General features: G+C 37.3%; 1 protein-coding gene across 3 annotated transcripts in view; it reads right to left on the bottom strand.

The window, feature by feature from the left end:
* The window catches only part of KCTD1 (potassium channel tetramerization domain containing 1), a 416,307-nt gene that overhangs the window by 151,078 nt on the left and 248,212 nt on the right, over positions 1-17,017 (bottom strand). For all 3 annotated transcript variants that reach the window (XM_053714994.1, XM_053714995.1, XM_053714993.1), the window contains exon 2: positions 10,203-10,381. In XM_053714994.1, the coding sequence (XP_053570969.1) occupies positions 10,203-10,381 (179 nt within the window). The remainder of the gene's footprint in view (positions 1-10,202; positions 10,382-17,017) is intronic.

The following is a 17,017-nucleotide window of genomic DNA, read 5'->3' on the forward strand; positions in this document are numbered from 1 at the left end:
AATGATGCTGGTGGAGCCCCCGCCTGTAGGAAAGCCACTACTGACTAAGGGGCCTAGTCTCAATTGAGACCTCTGAGACCCCTGTAGTTATCCCCCTGTTCAAAGACACAGTTAAACCCAAAATTACAGATGACAGCCATTGTGAAGAGGATTATTTTGAAATAATGATGTGGGCAGGAAACTTCCTTGGGCAATCTCACAGGGGGAGGGTTGGGACAGTCCATTATCTGGCTCACAGACACAGAAAGGCAGTGAGAGGCAGGGCTGCACAAATAATACTGCTGACTGGGCGGGGTAAAGTAACAGTCCGAGCCCACAACTGGCCCCGGCCCTCTGGGCAAATGCCCTGTATGTCCTATGGCCAGTCGGGCCTGTCCATGTCAGCACCCAAACCTTCAATTGGAGAATGAGCAGTCTATAAAGAAATAGATGTTAAACAAACATATGCACACAACTAATATCAGCAAAGTGCTTTGTTGTGCTGCCACTTCATAAATAAGCCAAGACTTCGAACAAAGGTTTTGTCAAAATTTTATGGAAAAGGAAGTAAGTCTGTATAATAATGCTAGGCAGTAGGATTAGTAACACATGGCTCACTTTATATTCATCATTACAGGAAATATACTGAGTTATGATAACTATGTTGACAAATATATTATTATTCTATAAAGATGAGTTAAAAATAAGGCAATACATAAGTGTATTAACATCCTAAAGGAACTATACTAAGCATTTTTATTAAATAATATTCCTTTGTTATGACAAGGCTACATAAGAAACAAAATCATCAATGCAAATACTAATGTATACATGTCTTATTCTATTTTAGAAACAAGGCTGTACAATTATGAATTATGTTTAAGACAGATTTCAAGAGTATTAAAGGGAGATGAAACCCAAACAATTTATTTTGTGATTCAAGCAGAGCATACAATTTAAAAAAAGTTTTGAATTTACTTCTATTATCAAATTTGCTTGGTTTCCATGGTATTCTTTGTTAAAGAGATACCTAGGTAGGCATCTGGAGCCCTACAAGGCCGGAAATTATGCTGCCATCTAGTGTTCTTGCAAATAGATAACATTCTTGAAAAACTACTGCCATATAGTGATCCAAACACGTGCACGCTTCATCTTTTCAACACAAGAAACCAACGGCTAGATTACGAGTTTTTGTCGGTAAGGCTTGCGGTGCTAACAAGCAGTTTCTGCTCACCGCTCACCTACAAACAGCGCTGGTATTACGGGTTTTTAGAAACCCGGCGTTAGCCGCAGAGAAGTGAGTGGAGAGCAAAATTTTGCTCCACATCTCACCTCAATACCAGCGCTGCTTACGGTAGCGGTGAGCTGGTAAAACGTGCTTGTGCACGATTTCCCCATAGGAATCAATGGGTCAGATTCAGCTGAAAAAAAACACCTGCATAAAAGCAGCGTTCAGCTCCTAACGCAGCCCCATTGATTCCTATGGGGAAAATACATTTATGTCTACACCTAACACCCTAACATGAACCGTGAGTCTAAACACCCCTAATATTACACTTATTAACCCCTAATCTGCTGCCCCCGACATCGCCGCCACCTGCATTATATTATTAACCCCTAATTTGCCGCTCCGGACACCGCCGCCACCTACATTATACTAATGAACCCCTAATCTGCTGCCCCCAACATCGCCGACACCTACATTATATTTATTAACCACTAATCTGGCGCCCCCAATGTCGCCGCAACCTGACTACAATAATTAACCCCTAATCTGCCGCCCCCAACATCGCCGCCACTATATTAAAGTTCTTAACCCCTAAACCTAAGTCTAACCCTAATGCAATCAGCCAATAGGATTGAGCTTGCATTCTATTGGCTGTTCCAATCAGCCAATAGAATGCAAGCTCAATCCTATTGGCTGTTCCAATCAGCCAATAGGATTGAACTTCAATCCTATTGGCTGATTGCATTAGCCAATAGGATTTTTTCTACCTTAATTCCGATTGGCTGATAGAATTCTATCAGCCAATCGGAAATCAAGGGACGCCATCTTGGATGACGTCATTGTTCCAGTAGCCGTCAGATGAAGAGGATGCTTCGCATCGGATGTCTTGAAGATGGACCCGCTCCACGCTGGATGGATGAAGACAGAAGATGCTGCCTGGATGAAGACTTCTGCCCGTCTGGAGGACCTCTTCTGCCCTGCTTCGATGAAGACTTCTGCCGTCTGGAGAACCACTTCTGCTGGTTGGGTGAAGACGTCTCAAGGTAGGGTGATCTTTAGGGGGTTAGTGTTAGGTTTTATTAAGGGGGGATTGGGTGGGTTTTAGAGTAGGGTTGGGTGTGTGGGTGGTGGCTTTTAATGTTGGGGGGTTATTTGTACTTTTTTGTTTACAGGTAAAAGAGCTGATTACTTTTAGGAAATGCCCCGCAAAAAGCCCTTTTAAGCGCTATTTGTAATTTAGTCTAGGGTAGGGATTTTTATTATTTTGGGGGGCTTTTTTATTTTATTAGGGGGATTAGATTAGGTGTAATTAGTTTAAAAAAATTGTAATTATTTTATTATTTTCTGTAATTTAGTGGGTTTTTTTTCGTAATTTAGATAATTGTATTTAATTGTAGTTAGTTTAGGGAATTCATTTAATTACAGTGTAGTGTTAGGGGTAATTGTAACTTAGGTTAGGTTTTATTTTACAGGTACTTTTGTAATTATTTTAACTAGGTAGCTATTAAATAGTTAACTATTTAATAACTATTGTACCTAGTTAAAATAAATACAAAGTTGCCTGTAAAATAAAAATAAATCCTAAGATAGCTACAATGTAACTATTAGTTATATTGTAGCTATTTTAGGGTTTATTTTACAGGTATTTAGTTTTAAATAGGAATTATTTAGTTAATTGTAGTAATTTTATTTCGATTTATTTAAATTATATTTAAGTTAGGGGGGTGTTAGGGTTAGACTTAGGTTTAGGGGTTAATACATTTAATATAGTGGTGGCGGCGACGTTGGGGGCGGCAGATTAGGGGTTAATAAATGTAGGTAGGTGTCGGCGATGTTAGGGACAGCAGATTAGGGGTTAATAAAATTTAACTTGTGTTTGCGAGGCGGGAATGCATCGGTTTATGGGTTAATATATTTATTATAGTGGCGGCGATGTCCGGTTCGGCAGATTAGGGGTTAAAAATTTTATTTTAGTGTTTGCGATGTGGGGGGGGGGCCTCGGTTTAGGGGTTAATAGGTAGTTTATGGGTGTTAGTGTACTTTTTAGCACTTTAGTTAAGAGTTTTATGTTACGGCGTTAGCCCATAAAACTCTTAACTACTGACTTTTAAATGCCAGGAGAGAGAGGCTCACTTTTTCCAAGACTCGTAATACCGGCGTTAGGAAAATCCCATTGAAAATATGGGATACGCAATTGACGTAAGTGGATTTGCGGTATTTTCAAGTCACAGAAAAAAAAGTGAGCGGTACACCTGTACCTGCCAGACTCGTAATACCAGCGGGCGTTAAAAAGCAGCGTTGGGACCTCTCAACGCTGCTTTTTGACCCTAACGCAAAACTCGTAATCTAGATGCAAGTGAATAAAGAAAATTTGATAATAGAAGTAAAATAGAAAGTTTCATGTCCTTTAATCAAGTTATAGAACAGGAACACCTATATTTGCTAAGAGTTGCAGATATACTAACTGCTTTCTGAAAGTGATAAAATGGTGATCTTACCAACAACAAATAAACAGAATATGCAGCTTAATGGAAACTCAGTAGAAAGCTGGGCATCTTTGCCTTTAAGCTACTTACACACCCTAGTTATTACCAGGGCCACTGAAAAGATCTGAATTCTTACTATTGTGAAATTCTTTAAAAGGTGCCAATGTTGCTTAGTAACTGCTCTTTAATGTAACAGTAGCCAAATACTTATATTTCATGTCATGCCAGGAGTTTTTCATAAACACACCCGTGCTACCAAGACAGCACTTGCAATACCCTAAAGCAACTAAAGAAATGGGTCATTTTCTTTTAAACAGAGGTCACTTTTGAAGAGCATAAAAAATAGCATATTCCTTTTTAATTTCTCTAATGAAAACAATACTTAGTTTATATTACAAGAACGATTGCTACCACACAGTAAATATTCTAGTCAATAAAAATATGGTTTTAAACTGTGTGTACTCAAAAGCAGCATGCTCAGAGTGCACGTACACGTTACCTCTGGTGACATATTGAGCTATATTACCAGCAACACCAAGCACTTTGCTCATGCAGCTGAGTTGATGCGCATGCATCATACTTATTTCACATCAGGAGTAAGTTGCATGCACGAGCAAATGAAAAGGGAGTTTATTAAACAATAACTAATAACTTAAAAAGGAAGCATGGCTTTTAAAGGGATATTAAACACTAAATAAATGCGAGATAGAATGAGGTATTCAAAGAAAAGGTTAGTCTACGAATGTACATTTAGATGTATTTTTAAAGTTTAGCTGTTAAATATTGACAAAATAAGTGTTACATTTTAGTGTCTATAAAACAATCAGAGCTGCCATGTTGTAACGTATAATTCCCTGCACTAAAATTGGCACTGTTGGTAAATATGAGTAAAGAAGGCTCTTTATTGCTTAACCGTTTGATCTTTTGTTAAAAAATACACAAAAATACTCTGCTCTCATGAATTCTAAGCAATTGCAAACACAACACAGGTTTATCCAAAAATCTTTGTGTGGCACAATTATTGGCATCCTTTTAGTCAACACTTTGTGTTACCTCCCTTTGAAAAGATAACAGCTCTGAGTCTTCTCCTATAATGCCTGATGAGGTAGGAGAATACATGGCAAGGGATCTGAGACCATTCTTTCATACAGAATCTCTCTAGATCCTTTAAATTTTGAGGTTGACTCTGGTGGACTCTCCTCTTCAGTTCACCCCACAGGTTTTCTATGGGGACTGGGATGGCCATGGCAGGACCTTGACTTTGGATCATTGTCCTGCTGAAAGATCCAACCACAGACGATTTTAAGCTTCCTGGCAGAGGCAGTCAGGTGTTCATTTAATATCTGTTGATATTTGATAGAGTCTATGATGACATGTATCCTAACAAAATGTTCAGGTACATATGGCTACCTCTCTGTGTTTGCCAAACCCATCTCTGGTGTTTACTGCCAAAAAGCTCTATTTTTGGTTTCATCTGACCATAGAACCCAATCACATTTGAAGTTCCAGTAGTGTCTGGCAAACTGAAGACGCTTGAGTTTGTTTTTGGATGAGAGTAGAGGCTTTTTTCTTGAAACCCTTCCAAACAACTTGTGGTGATGTAGGTGAAGTCGGATGGTAGTTTTGGAGACTTCCTGACCCCAAGACGCAACTAACTTCTGCAATTTTCCAGCTGTGATCCTTGGCAATATTTTGGTCAATCAAACTATCCTCTTCACAGTGTGTTGAGACAATATAGACACACATCCTCTTTCAGGTTGATTCATAACATTTCCAGTTGACTGGAACATCTTAATTTTTGCCCTGATGGTATAAATGGGCATTTTCAATGCTTTTGCTATTTTCTTATAGCCACTTCCCATTTTGTGAAGCTTAACAATCTTTTTCTGCAAATCACAGCAATGTTCCTTGGTCTATTGAGAGAATTTGGCATATGTGCTACCTCATATTTATACCCCCGTGAAATAGGAGTCATAGTTGAATAATTTCCTGTTCCTAGTCACCCAGGTGTACTAAAAATGTAAAATATTAATTTGAAATCTAAGGGAGACACATATGAAATTTATTCATCAGTCTTATATTACACCCGGCATCCGCTCCAGGTGGGTTCCGGGGGCGGAAAACATTTGTAATAAGTGTAGATATCCATCCTCATACTGGACTCACTTACTATGGGACTGTCCCAAGCTGAGAGGATTCTGGTTCAGAATCTCTTATTGGTTGGCAAGGGTTGGCAAGGGTAACGAATCAACAGGTGAAACTTACAGCACAACACGTGATATTCTTGATACCCAAAGATAAAATTTAAAAGTTCAACATTTTCATCACCACTGTCCTAATGCTTGCCAGGATAATCATTTTAGCGGGGTGGGCTAGCAATAGAACACTTCCTTTCAGGCAGCTGCTTAGCAGGATACACACCCAGATGTTGATTGAGCAGGCAGATACAAAGGGGGACCCAGAGAAAAGAGTTAGGAGATTTATCCATAAATGGGAGGCTTATCTTTTTTTTTTTCTTTCACCTAGAGTGAGGGATAGTGTTATGCACCCATTCAGAAATAGCCTCTATATCTTAAGTGAGAACCTCAGAAGTAAATGGTGTCCACAGACTGACTAAGGTCTTTATCGGAAGCTCAGACAATTGTAAAGTTTCTAAATTCTGCCGTCTGGTCTACGGGGGCGAGTCGGTGGGCCCGGGTAAGTGTTAATGATATTATTTGTGAATTTACTGTTATTGTTTTGTCTCTTGATTGTTTAAATGGAAAAAATGAAAACTGTGTGGACAATTTGGTTCCCTGCCTAAGCAGGATGAAATCTACTTTCATCTTATCTGTTATAATGATGGACTTGGTGAATCTTGTATGTGTTATGGCATTTCTCATTGTTAACCTGCCACGTACGTGGTGGATCATTTTGTCCTCGCTATCTATAAATAAAGTTATTAAAAAAATATATATATTAATTTGAATATACTTCAAATATATTTCTCTCATATGAATTCATAGGGGTGCCAATAATGGTGCCACACATCTATTTGGATAAACCTGTGTTGTGTTTACAATTGTTTGGTAACCATGAAAGCAGAGTATTTTTGTGTATTTTAAAAAAAAAAAAAAAAAAAAAAAAAAAGAAGAAGATCAAAAGGTTAAACATTACAATAAAGACAATTTTTTGGAGAAAAACGCTAGGATTTACCATCACTGTAAAAAATGCGACCTTCATTCATTAGTTTAAAAAAAAAAACTGATGAGTGCTGTGGCTTTAAAGCTAACCTAAGCGCCAACGGACGCAGACGGCACAGATCACTTTTGTAAAGAGGTGACATTTACACCTCTTAGCCAATAGCCGTGCTTGCCTACGGCATAATGCTTAAGTTAGCACTGAAGCCACAGTGAAATAATCATCTTTTTTTTTACCGATTGAAGATTGCCTATATTTTTAGTGATGGTAAATCCTAGGGTTTTAAGTGTGATAAATAATTTTAAATAAAAGAAACTAAATTGGTTTAGATGATATCAGGCTTTATAATATATAATTCCATGTAATACAGATTATTATTGTCTAATACATCGTATGACTAAACAACATTCATGCAATTTTCTGCTCAGAATAACATTGGATCTGTGTGTGGTCCGCTGTTGTATTTCTGTATAATGGATGAGCTCTGACATCCATTCCTAGTATTTGCAATGATGATGGTGAAGAAAAAATTGAAAGGAAAGAACTAAGCCATAGTAGGGAGTAAAATGAAAATGACTAACAAATGAATGTCAGTTGAGACAGCAACCAAGTGCAATTTTCTTAGGTTAATCAGTTTTCAATAAAGTAATCTTATAATTTATCTTCCCTGCATGACTTGTGGCTTTGAATTTTAAGTGTGAAAGACTTTCTTTGGAATTGGTAAAGAAAAACACTAGGCTTTTTCTCCAACATATTCTTTAGTCTTTATAATTCAGACAAACGTTTTTTAATGAAAAAATCTGTGAGATAACATTTCTGCGAACATATAATATTTGCCAAAACTTGTTTGACAAACTGCGTGGAGTATTAAAGGCAAACATTTTTTTTTCTATCATGCTTGTGAAAGGCCAGTAATTAAAAATATTTTTGTGAGAAAAAAATGGTATGTTAAAGCTGTTTAAATTGATGTTGAAACTAACAGGAAATAATTGTTTAAATGGACAGTCTAATGGTCTACTGGAAAATGTTTATTGTTTAAAAAGACAGATAATCCCTTTGCATAACCAATACTTTTTATTAATATACTTTTTACCTCTGTGATAACCGTGTATCTAAGCCTCTGCAGACAAATCTTTTGACAGACTTGCATTTTAGCCAATTAGTGCTGACTCATAAATAACTCCATGGGAGTGAGCACAGTGTTATCTACAGTTGTGCTCATAAGTTTACATACCCTGGCAGAATTTATGATTTCTCTGCCATTTTTCAGAGAATATGAATGATAACACAAAAACTTTTCTTTCACTCATGGTTAGTGTTTGGCTGAAGCCATTTATTATCAATAAACTGTGTTTGCTCTTTTTAAATCATAATGACAACAGAAACTAACCAAATGACCCTGATCAAAAGTTTACATACCCTGGTGATTGTGGCCTGATAACATGCACACAAGTTGACACAAAGGGGTTTGAATGGCTATTAAAGTTAACCATCCTCCCCTGTGATCTCTTTGCTTGTAATTAGTGTGTGTGTATAAAAGGTCAATAAGTTTCTGGACGCCTGAGAGACCCTTGCATCTTTTATCCAGTGCTGCACTGACGTTTCTGGATTCTGAGTCATGGGTAAAGCAAAAGAATTGTCAAAGGATCTGCGGGAAAAGGTAGTTGAACTGTATAAAAAAGGAAAGAGATATAAAAAGATATCCAAGGAATTGAGAATGCCAATCAGCAGTGTTCAAACTCTAATCAATGAAAAAATGAAAAATGGGAGTCATGGGAAAAGAAAAATAATTATCAAAGGATCTGCGGGAAAAAGGTAGTTGAACTGTGTAAAACAGGAAAGGGATAAAAAAAAAACAAAAAAAACAAGGAATTGAGAATGCAAATCAGCAGTGTTCAAACTCTAATCAAGAAGTGGAAAATGAGGCGTTCTGTTTGATAACATACTGCATTCATCTTGCCATCAATTCTGACCAAATTGCCTGTGCCTTTGTAGCTCACACATCCCCAAAACATCAGCGATCCACCTCCGTGTTACACAGTAGGAATGCTGTACCTTTCATCATAGGCCTTGTTGACTCCTCTACAAATATAGTGTTTATGGTTGTGGCCAAAAAGCTCAATTTTGGTCTCATCACTCCAAATGACTTTGTGCCAAAAGGTTTGAGGCTTGTCTCTGTGCTGTTTGTCATATTGTAAGCGGGATACTTTGTGGCATTTGCGTAGTTATGGCTTTCTTCTGGCAACTCGACCATGCAGCCCATCTTTCTTCAAGTGCCTCCTTATTGTGCATCTTGAAACAGCCACACCGCTTGTCCTGTATTTCACCTGAAGTTATTTGTGGGTTTGTCTTTGCACCCCGAACAATTTTCCTGGCAGTTGTGGCTGAAATTTTAGTTGGTCTATCTGACCATGGTTTGGTTTCAACAGAACCCCTCATTTTCCACTTCTTTATTAGAGTTTGAACACTGCTGATTTGCATTCTCAATTCTTTGGATATCTTTTTATATCTCTTTCCTGTTTTATACAGTTCAACTACCTTTTCCCGCAGATCCTTTGACAATTCTTTTGCTTTCCCCATGACTCGTCAGTGCAGCACTGGATGAAAGATGCAAGGGTCTGTCAGGAGTCCAGAAACTCATTGACCTTTTATACACACACACTAATTACAAGAAAACAGATCACAGATGAGGATGGTTACCTTTAATAGCCATTCAAACCCCTTTGTGTCAACTTGTGTGCATGTTATCAGGCCAAAATTACCAGGGTATGTAAACTTTTGATCAGGGTCATTTGGGTAGTTTCTGTGGTCACTATGATTTAAAAAGAGTAAACACAGTTGATTGATGATAAATGGTTTCAGCCAAACACTAACCATGAGTGAAAGAAAAGTTTTTGTGTTATCATTCATATTCTCTGAAAAATGGCCAAGAAATCATAAATTCTACCAGGGTATGTAAACTTATGAGCACAACGGTATATGGCACACATGAGCAAACAGTGTTCAGCTGTGAAAAATTGTAAAAATACAGAGGCAACTTTCAAGGGCTTAGAAATTAGCATTAGCTTTAAACAAAGAATACCAAGAGAACATTGGAAAGTTGTTTAAAATTACATGCCTTATCTGAATCATTAACGTTTAATTTTGACTAGACTGCCCCTTTAAGCACAACTGATCAAGGATCCATATCTTATTGTTTTTTTAGATGCCACAAAGAAAAGTAGTTAACAGTCCTGATAAAAATGATTTATTTTTTATACATGAATACTATATGGTCACATGGGAGCTATATTGTTAAAGACAATAAAGTATTGTTTCATCATATTTACCTGGAATCAGGGTATTTTGTGAGGGTTGCCAAACTGCTGGTATACATATGTCCACCAACATCAATGTGAACAGGAGCATTAGACTTGGTGAGTTGTGCGGGGGTGGGAATGCCTTGATTGTTCAAAGGGGACGCAGGGGATCTGGTAATCAGAGGTCTTGACATGTTGGGCCGAGTGTCCTGAAAAAAAGTACATACACACATAATTGTTTTTCCTTTGCGTCTAATAAACATTAATATTGTAGCATGGCAAAGTGAACAAGAAAACATACAGTAAACTATCTACAGAAGATTAAAAAAAAAAATTAACTTGCCTAACTACATTGATAAAAAAAACAACAACTAAAGGCTGCTAACAAGTCAGTAAGGAAAGATTTGATCTTAGGAACGTAATTTTCATGAAACATGGATTCCTCTGTAAATGATCAGTCGTATGTTCACTTCCCACTTGAAGGTAGTAGGTAAGCTATATTTATAACCAAAAATGTAAAAAGACTAACACAATTCACAAACAACATTGTCAGAAACGTCTACTAGTTGGAAAACTAAACCAAATAGCTGCAAGTTCAAGACTTTCATTCCACCAACAACTTGCCAATGCATGTCCAATGTTGTTTAGTTCACTTTTCATGGTTTCTCAGAAATCCCCACAATTTCACTGGTATTGGTGTAGTGTCTACAGGCATCTGCTTTAAGATAACATTAAAATCCACCTTCTATCAGGCTGTTATCTAGCATGCAGTTTTCTAACCTGGATTTGCTTTAAGAAATCATGTAGACATAGCCAAATACACAGCTCCACAATGAAATATCTTCTCTAAACATTTTTCTAACAAATTGAAAATAATATTGTATGGTGTGGCTGTTTATTTGGGTATGATCTGTTTTAAAGAGCGAGTACAGTGGTCCTACAACTTGCACATCATTCTAGCTTGTACATATGTGCTAGCTTCTGGGCTTTGCTAGTAAGAACATTTAGAAGAGCTGAGTTAGTCAAAGTATATAAGGATTTATGACATAATATAAATAGATATTATGCCAAGTTGGCTTGCGACTCATTTTTTTTACTCAGGGCATGAACCTTTACTGCTATGTACTTGAATTAACTTACTCTTGTCTCAGCTTCTCCCTAGTTGTTTCTATTTAACCACCCTAATTCTGAAAGTGTTATTCAAAATCTTTCTGCATTCTGTTTAGCCCACCTGCAAAATACATGTTTTGTGTATGTTTAATATGGTCTCCTACACCGTCTTCCTTTTTGCTCATTTTTCTCTACAATTAAAAAGAAATGGTGAACTTGCCTTCTTTCTCCACTCCAGGTGCTATTTATTAGCCAGATTTGTTTATCTGACTTACAAATATTATTATTATACTTTATTTATGAAGCGCCAACATATTCCGCAGCGCTGTCCATGGATACAATTCATTTAAATTAAACAATAAAAAACTTGTAAGAGACAGGACAAACTTTACAAACACATACAGGAGGGATTGAGGGCCCTATTCCCGTGGGAATTTACAATCTAGAAGGGTAGGAGGTTGAGAAACAGGAGGTGAGGACTGCAAGATTGAGAAAGATGTTAATACAAAGTTAGATGAGGGAAATGTTAGGTAAGTGAAATTAATTTATTATTGAGTTGGGTGGTAGGCTTCCCTGAACAGAAAAGTCTTCAGGGAATATTTAAAGGAAGAAAGATTAGGGCAAAGCCTGACAGCACGAGGGAGAGTGTTCCAGAAGGTAGGTGCTGCACGACAGAAGTCCTGCAGTCTAGCATGAGAGGAGGTGATAGTTGCGGAAGCAAGGAGCAGGTCGTTGTTGGATCTTAGTGGACGGGCTGGAGTATACTTGTGTATTAGAGAGGATAGGTAGAGGGGAGCGGCGTTGGTGAGAGCTTTGTATGTAAGGGTGAGAATTTTGAATTTAATTCTACTGTGAATGGGGAGCCAATGAAGGGACTCGCAGAGAGGTGCAGCAGATACTGATCGATGGGAAAGGTGGATCAGCCTGGCAGAGGCATTTAGGATGAATTGAAGGGGGGAGAGGCGGGAAAGAGGAAGGCCAGCAAGTAGGATATTGCAGTAGTCAAGTCGAGATATAACAAGGGAGTGGATTATTTGATTTGTGGTGTCAGCGCTGAGAAAAGGGCGAATTTTGGAAATATTGCGTAGATGGTTGCGGCAGGATGTAGAAAGCGATTGGATATGGGGGATGAAGGATAGATTTGAGTCAAGAGTGACTCCGAGGCAGCGGACTTGGGGCGATGGAGAAATGGTGATGCCGTCAACAGGGATAGAGAAGTCAGAAGTCGGCGTAGCGCTTGAGGGGGGGATAAGAAGGAGCTCAGTCTTGGACATGTTAATCTTTAAGTGGTGAGAGGCCATCCAGGAAGAAATACCAGATAAGCAGTCGCTGACATGAGAAAGGACAGAGGGAGAGAGACCAGGGGTGGAGAGGTAGAGAGGTAGATCTGGGTGTCATCAGCATAGAGGTGATATTTAAAGCCATAACTGTTGATAAGTTTACCCAGCAAAGAAGTATAGATGGAGAAAAGTAGAGGACCCAGAACAGATCCTTGAGGTACTCCATAGACAGAGGCATAGGAGAGGAGGAGTCGCTGGCAAATGACACAGAAAAAGACCTGTGAGAAAGATAGGAGTGAATCCAGGAAAGAGAAGTCACAGAGGCCAAAAGAGCTAAGGGTCTGTGTCGAAGGCAGCTGAGAGGTCAAGTAAGTTGAGTATAGAGTAGTGGCCAATATTTTTAGCAGAGAGAAGATCGTTTGTAACCTTGGTAAGGGCAGTCTCAGTTGAGTGTTTTGGGCGGAATCCGGATTGCAGTGGGTCAAGCAAGGAGTTGGCGGACAGGAAGTGGGTTAGGCGATTGTAAACTAGTTTTTCAAGGAGTTTTGATGTTAGTGGAAGCAGTGATATGGGGCGGTAGCTTTCAGGAGAATTGGGGTCGAGGGAGGGTTTTTTGAGTATGGGAGTGACTTTTGCGTGTTTGAAAGAATATGGGAATGAGCCGGTAGAGAGAGATAGGTTGAAGATGTGGGTAAGAGCATCATCTATATATCTCTGTCAGACCCTATTGAACTATTCATGTAAAAAGTGGTTTATAACTTTTGATGAATGTGTACAATTTGGCATTAGATTTTCCCAATATAATAAAAAAGAGAGTTTAATCTATATTTCCTTTGTATTTGTTTATCTTAATCCAACAATAATTTAAACTAACTCTAAGATCACACTGTAGCCACACATGTGTCATCACTCAGTTATCTAATAGCTTCTGATTTAAAAGTTTCACTAATACCACTATAATCCCTCCCTCGTCTGCTTAACCAATTACGAAAAAAAGGCTTTTGTGTTATTTGTATTACAACGAATGCCAACAGATCGTATTCAGCTCTTTTCAGAGCCAGATTTCTTCTTATGAAAATGCAACACACAAAAGATCTGGATTGTGTAGCACATTCACACTAAGAAATCTGGCTTTGAAAAGAGACAAATGCCGATGCCAGGTGTTCTATCAGATTCTTCTCCTTTGTCAGAATCTGCTCCCTCTGACTGCGCATGCTCTGTATGACGTAATCGCACTCCACATATGTTAAATAGGAATGTGTGGAATGTGATTATGTCAATCAGCAACATGCGCACTCAGAGGGAGCAGATTCTGACAAGGAAGTTGTGTCAGATCTTGCTACCGCTACTCATGCACTCTTGAAATGTAATACTGTCACACAAATTAAAAGTGTATATTATATATAATGAGTGATTGGACTTTGCCCTGTGTATGTATATATATATATATATATATATATATATATGATACACTTTTAATTTGTGTGACAGTGTTACATTTCAACAGTGCATGCGTAGCGGTAGCAAGATCCGACACAACTTCCTTGTCAGAATCTGCTCCCTTTTGAGTGCGCATGTTGCTGATTGACATAATCGCATTCCACAGACAAAGGAGCAGACTCTGATAGAACACCGGCGTCCATATTAAGTATTCCGTTAAACACAAATGCACACAACTAACTACTACCTGTATTTCCTTTTAAATTTAGTCAGGGCTAGGAAGCTGACCAATTGCAATCATTATGATATATGTTAAAACATGATCTATCTTGTGATTGGATTAAGGGGATATAAAACAGTGCTCCTTTAGAATAATAGAAAAATTGTATTAGATTAAGCTAGATATGACTTCCTGTAGAGACCTCCAGCCCACAAGGGGCATGACAAGAAGTAATGGACCCTACAGAAACAAAGTAAAAAAAAAAGAATGAAAAGGTAAAACCATTTTAAAATAATGGATAACAAATATTGCAATGCTTTCTGTTAAAGGGAAAGTACACTGTAAAATTGTTTTTATATTAATTTTTTCAATGACTTGTTATACCAGCTGCAGAGTAAAAAAAATATAAGAGAAATTGCATTTTCAGGTTTATTTTGTATATGAAATAGCTAGTTTTGTGCTTTTAAACCACAGCCTATTACAAGGGGTTAAGCTTCAGGTAATATAATATCTCATTATGTTATCACTTTGTGTACACACACTTGCTTCCTTATCTTATATTTGTCTGGAAAACTAAAGCTCAATACACATAGAGAAAACAATGGGAAATGATCATGTTATTACTTAACTATCCTGCACCCCACTGGCAGTGTCATTTCCTCTGCTGGCTGTGTTTATTTAGGCTATTCAATAGCTGAGACTCCAGTATGAAAACTTTCAGTATAGGTTGGGATACCACAAGCTAATTCAGCTATTTTAAAGGCCAAAATAGGGGTAAAGGAGATACTTGAACACAATTTAATACACTCCAGCAGGTACAATTGATCATTGGGAACAATTTAAATGGGAGAAAATATTTGGTTGAATTGTCCCTTTAAGTATAAGCCATTGGTTAGTGATTTTTTTATTACCACAATGAAGCAGACTGTTTTATATCCCTTTAAGTTATCAAGATTCTGATTGCACAGCAACCTATAACACTGCTCCTTAAGGGTTTATTCAGCAAAAAAGTGAGTTAAATAGTGAAATTAGTTTGCCTAAGATCATCATGGCCTGTATGTTGATTTATAGTATAAAGTTAATATTTTATAGTTTTGAGCTCCCAATATTTGGCACAATTTTTGAGCAGGACGGTAAGTATTTTGTAAATAAAATGTATGGGAAAGAAAATATCCCAATGCGGTTCTATTCAGGGTACCTTTGGGTAAGTACAGAATTAGATCCTGAGCTGAAGAGGTGCACATCAAGTTATGCGCACATTTGTGGTTTTATTTTGCGCTTTTGAGTTTTCTTTTTTCTTGTTGGTCCATTAAATATAAGCAGCAGTAACGTCTTTTTTTCTGCATTGTTTAGGCAGTTACATATGCACAATGATGTTCAGTTAGGTAGAAGAAATAATGACTACGTAAATGTGACAGCCAATGTAGTTGCTGGAAAAAACGTTACACATTTGTAATCATTTCCTTATTTGGAGGAAGAAGTTCTTGCTAACAGCAGTAGGCAGGTACCAGTACACAGTGAGATTAAAATTGCTAACTGGGAAGTATTATATTCTGTATATACTGCTCTGCATTAATGGAAAGGTTTATTAACAGGGAATGTACTGGTATTGTGACTATCTTATGACTAAAACACACATCTGAAGGAATAGAAATAGGTATAAGAACTGTATAAACTATTTTTATTCTAGCGTATGCCAGTATTTTTTACATTAGTAATATACCACAACAGAGCAGTATGCAAAAATATAACAATATAAAGAATTAAGGTGTTATAGAATAGCTACATACTAGTAACCTTCCCTAAAAGGGACATTAAACTAAATAAATGTAAGGTAAACATGTTTTAAAGCAAAGATTTTCCTGAAATGATCTGCAGATGTATTTCTTTAAATACTGAAAAACAAAAAAAAATGCAAAGTCTTAAACTCCTTAAAGCTATGTGTGCAGTCATGTTGCAAACCAGGTTTCATTCTCTTCTAAGGCCAATTAGGGTCAGTTATAAATGGATCACCAGAGTGTGCAACCAATGACTGGGTGGGATACTAACAGCCACAGAGTTAAAGGGACATTAAACCCAAAATTTGTCTTTCATGATTCAGATAGAGAATGCAATTTTAAACAACATTCCAATGTACTTCTATTATCTAATTTGCTTTATTCTTTAGATATCCATTAGATATGCGTTGAAGAAATAGCAATGCACATGGGTGAGCCAATCACACAAGGCGTCTATGTGCAGCCACCAACCAGCAGCTACTGAGCCATTCTAGATATGCTTTTCAGCAAAAGATATCAAGAGAATGAAGCAAAGTAGATAATAGAAGTAAACTAGAAAGTTATTTCAAATTGAACGCTCTTTCTAAATCATGAAAGAAAAACATTTGGTTACATGTCCCTTTAATTCTAATTCGAGTCTACACTGCTAGTTTTTACATGAACTTGAAAGACCTTAATTATTAGTAATTACAGTAAAGTGGGCAAAATAAATAATGAAAGTACATTGCAAAGGTTTTTTTTTTTTTACGACATATTATTAAAAATGTTATATTATGATCTCAAAGTGCTTAAAGGGACAAACAACCAACTTTTTTTTTCTTTCATGATTCAGATAGAGCATGCAATTTTTTTATTTATTTTTTTAATTTTCAAAAGAGCTTTATTAAAGTCTAATAAACATACAAATCATAAAGCGGTTGTACATGATATAAATCGATAAAGTTACAGAATAGCATAACTCAGACATCTATTCATGCAATAGTAAGTAGAAACCAAAACTTCTATTTCTTTACTTAT

Source organism: Bombina bombina, chromosome 5 (assembly GCF_027579735.1).
Source record: "Bombina bombina isolate aBomBom1 chromosome 5, aBomBom1.pri, whole genome shotgun sequence".
Taxonomy (NCBI): domain Eukaryota; kingdom Metazoa; phylum Chordata; class Amphibia; order Anura; family Bombinatoridae; genus Bombina; species Bombina bombina.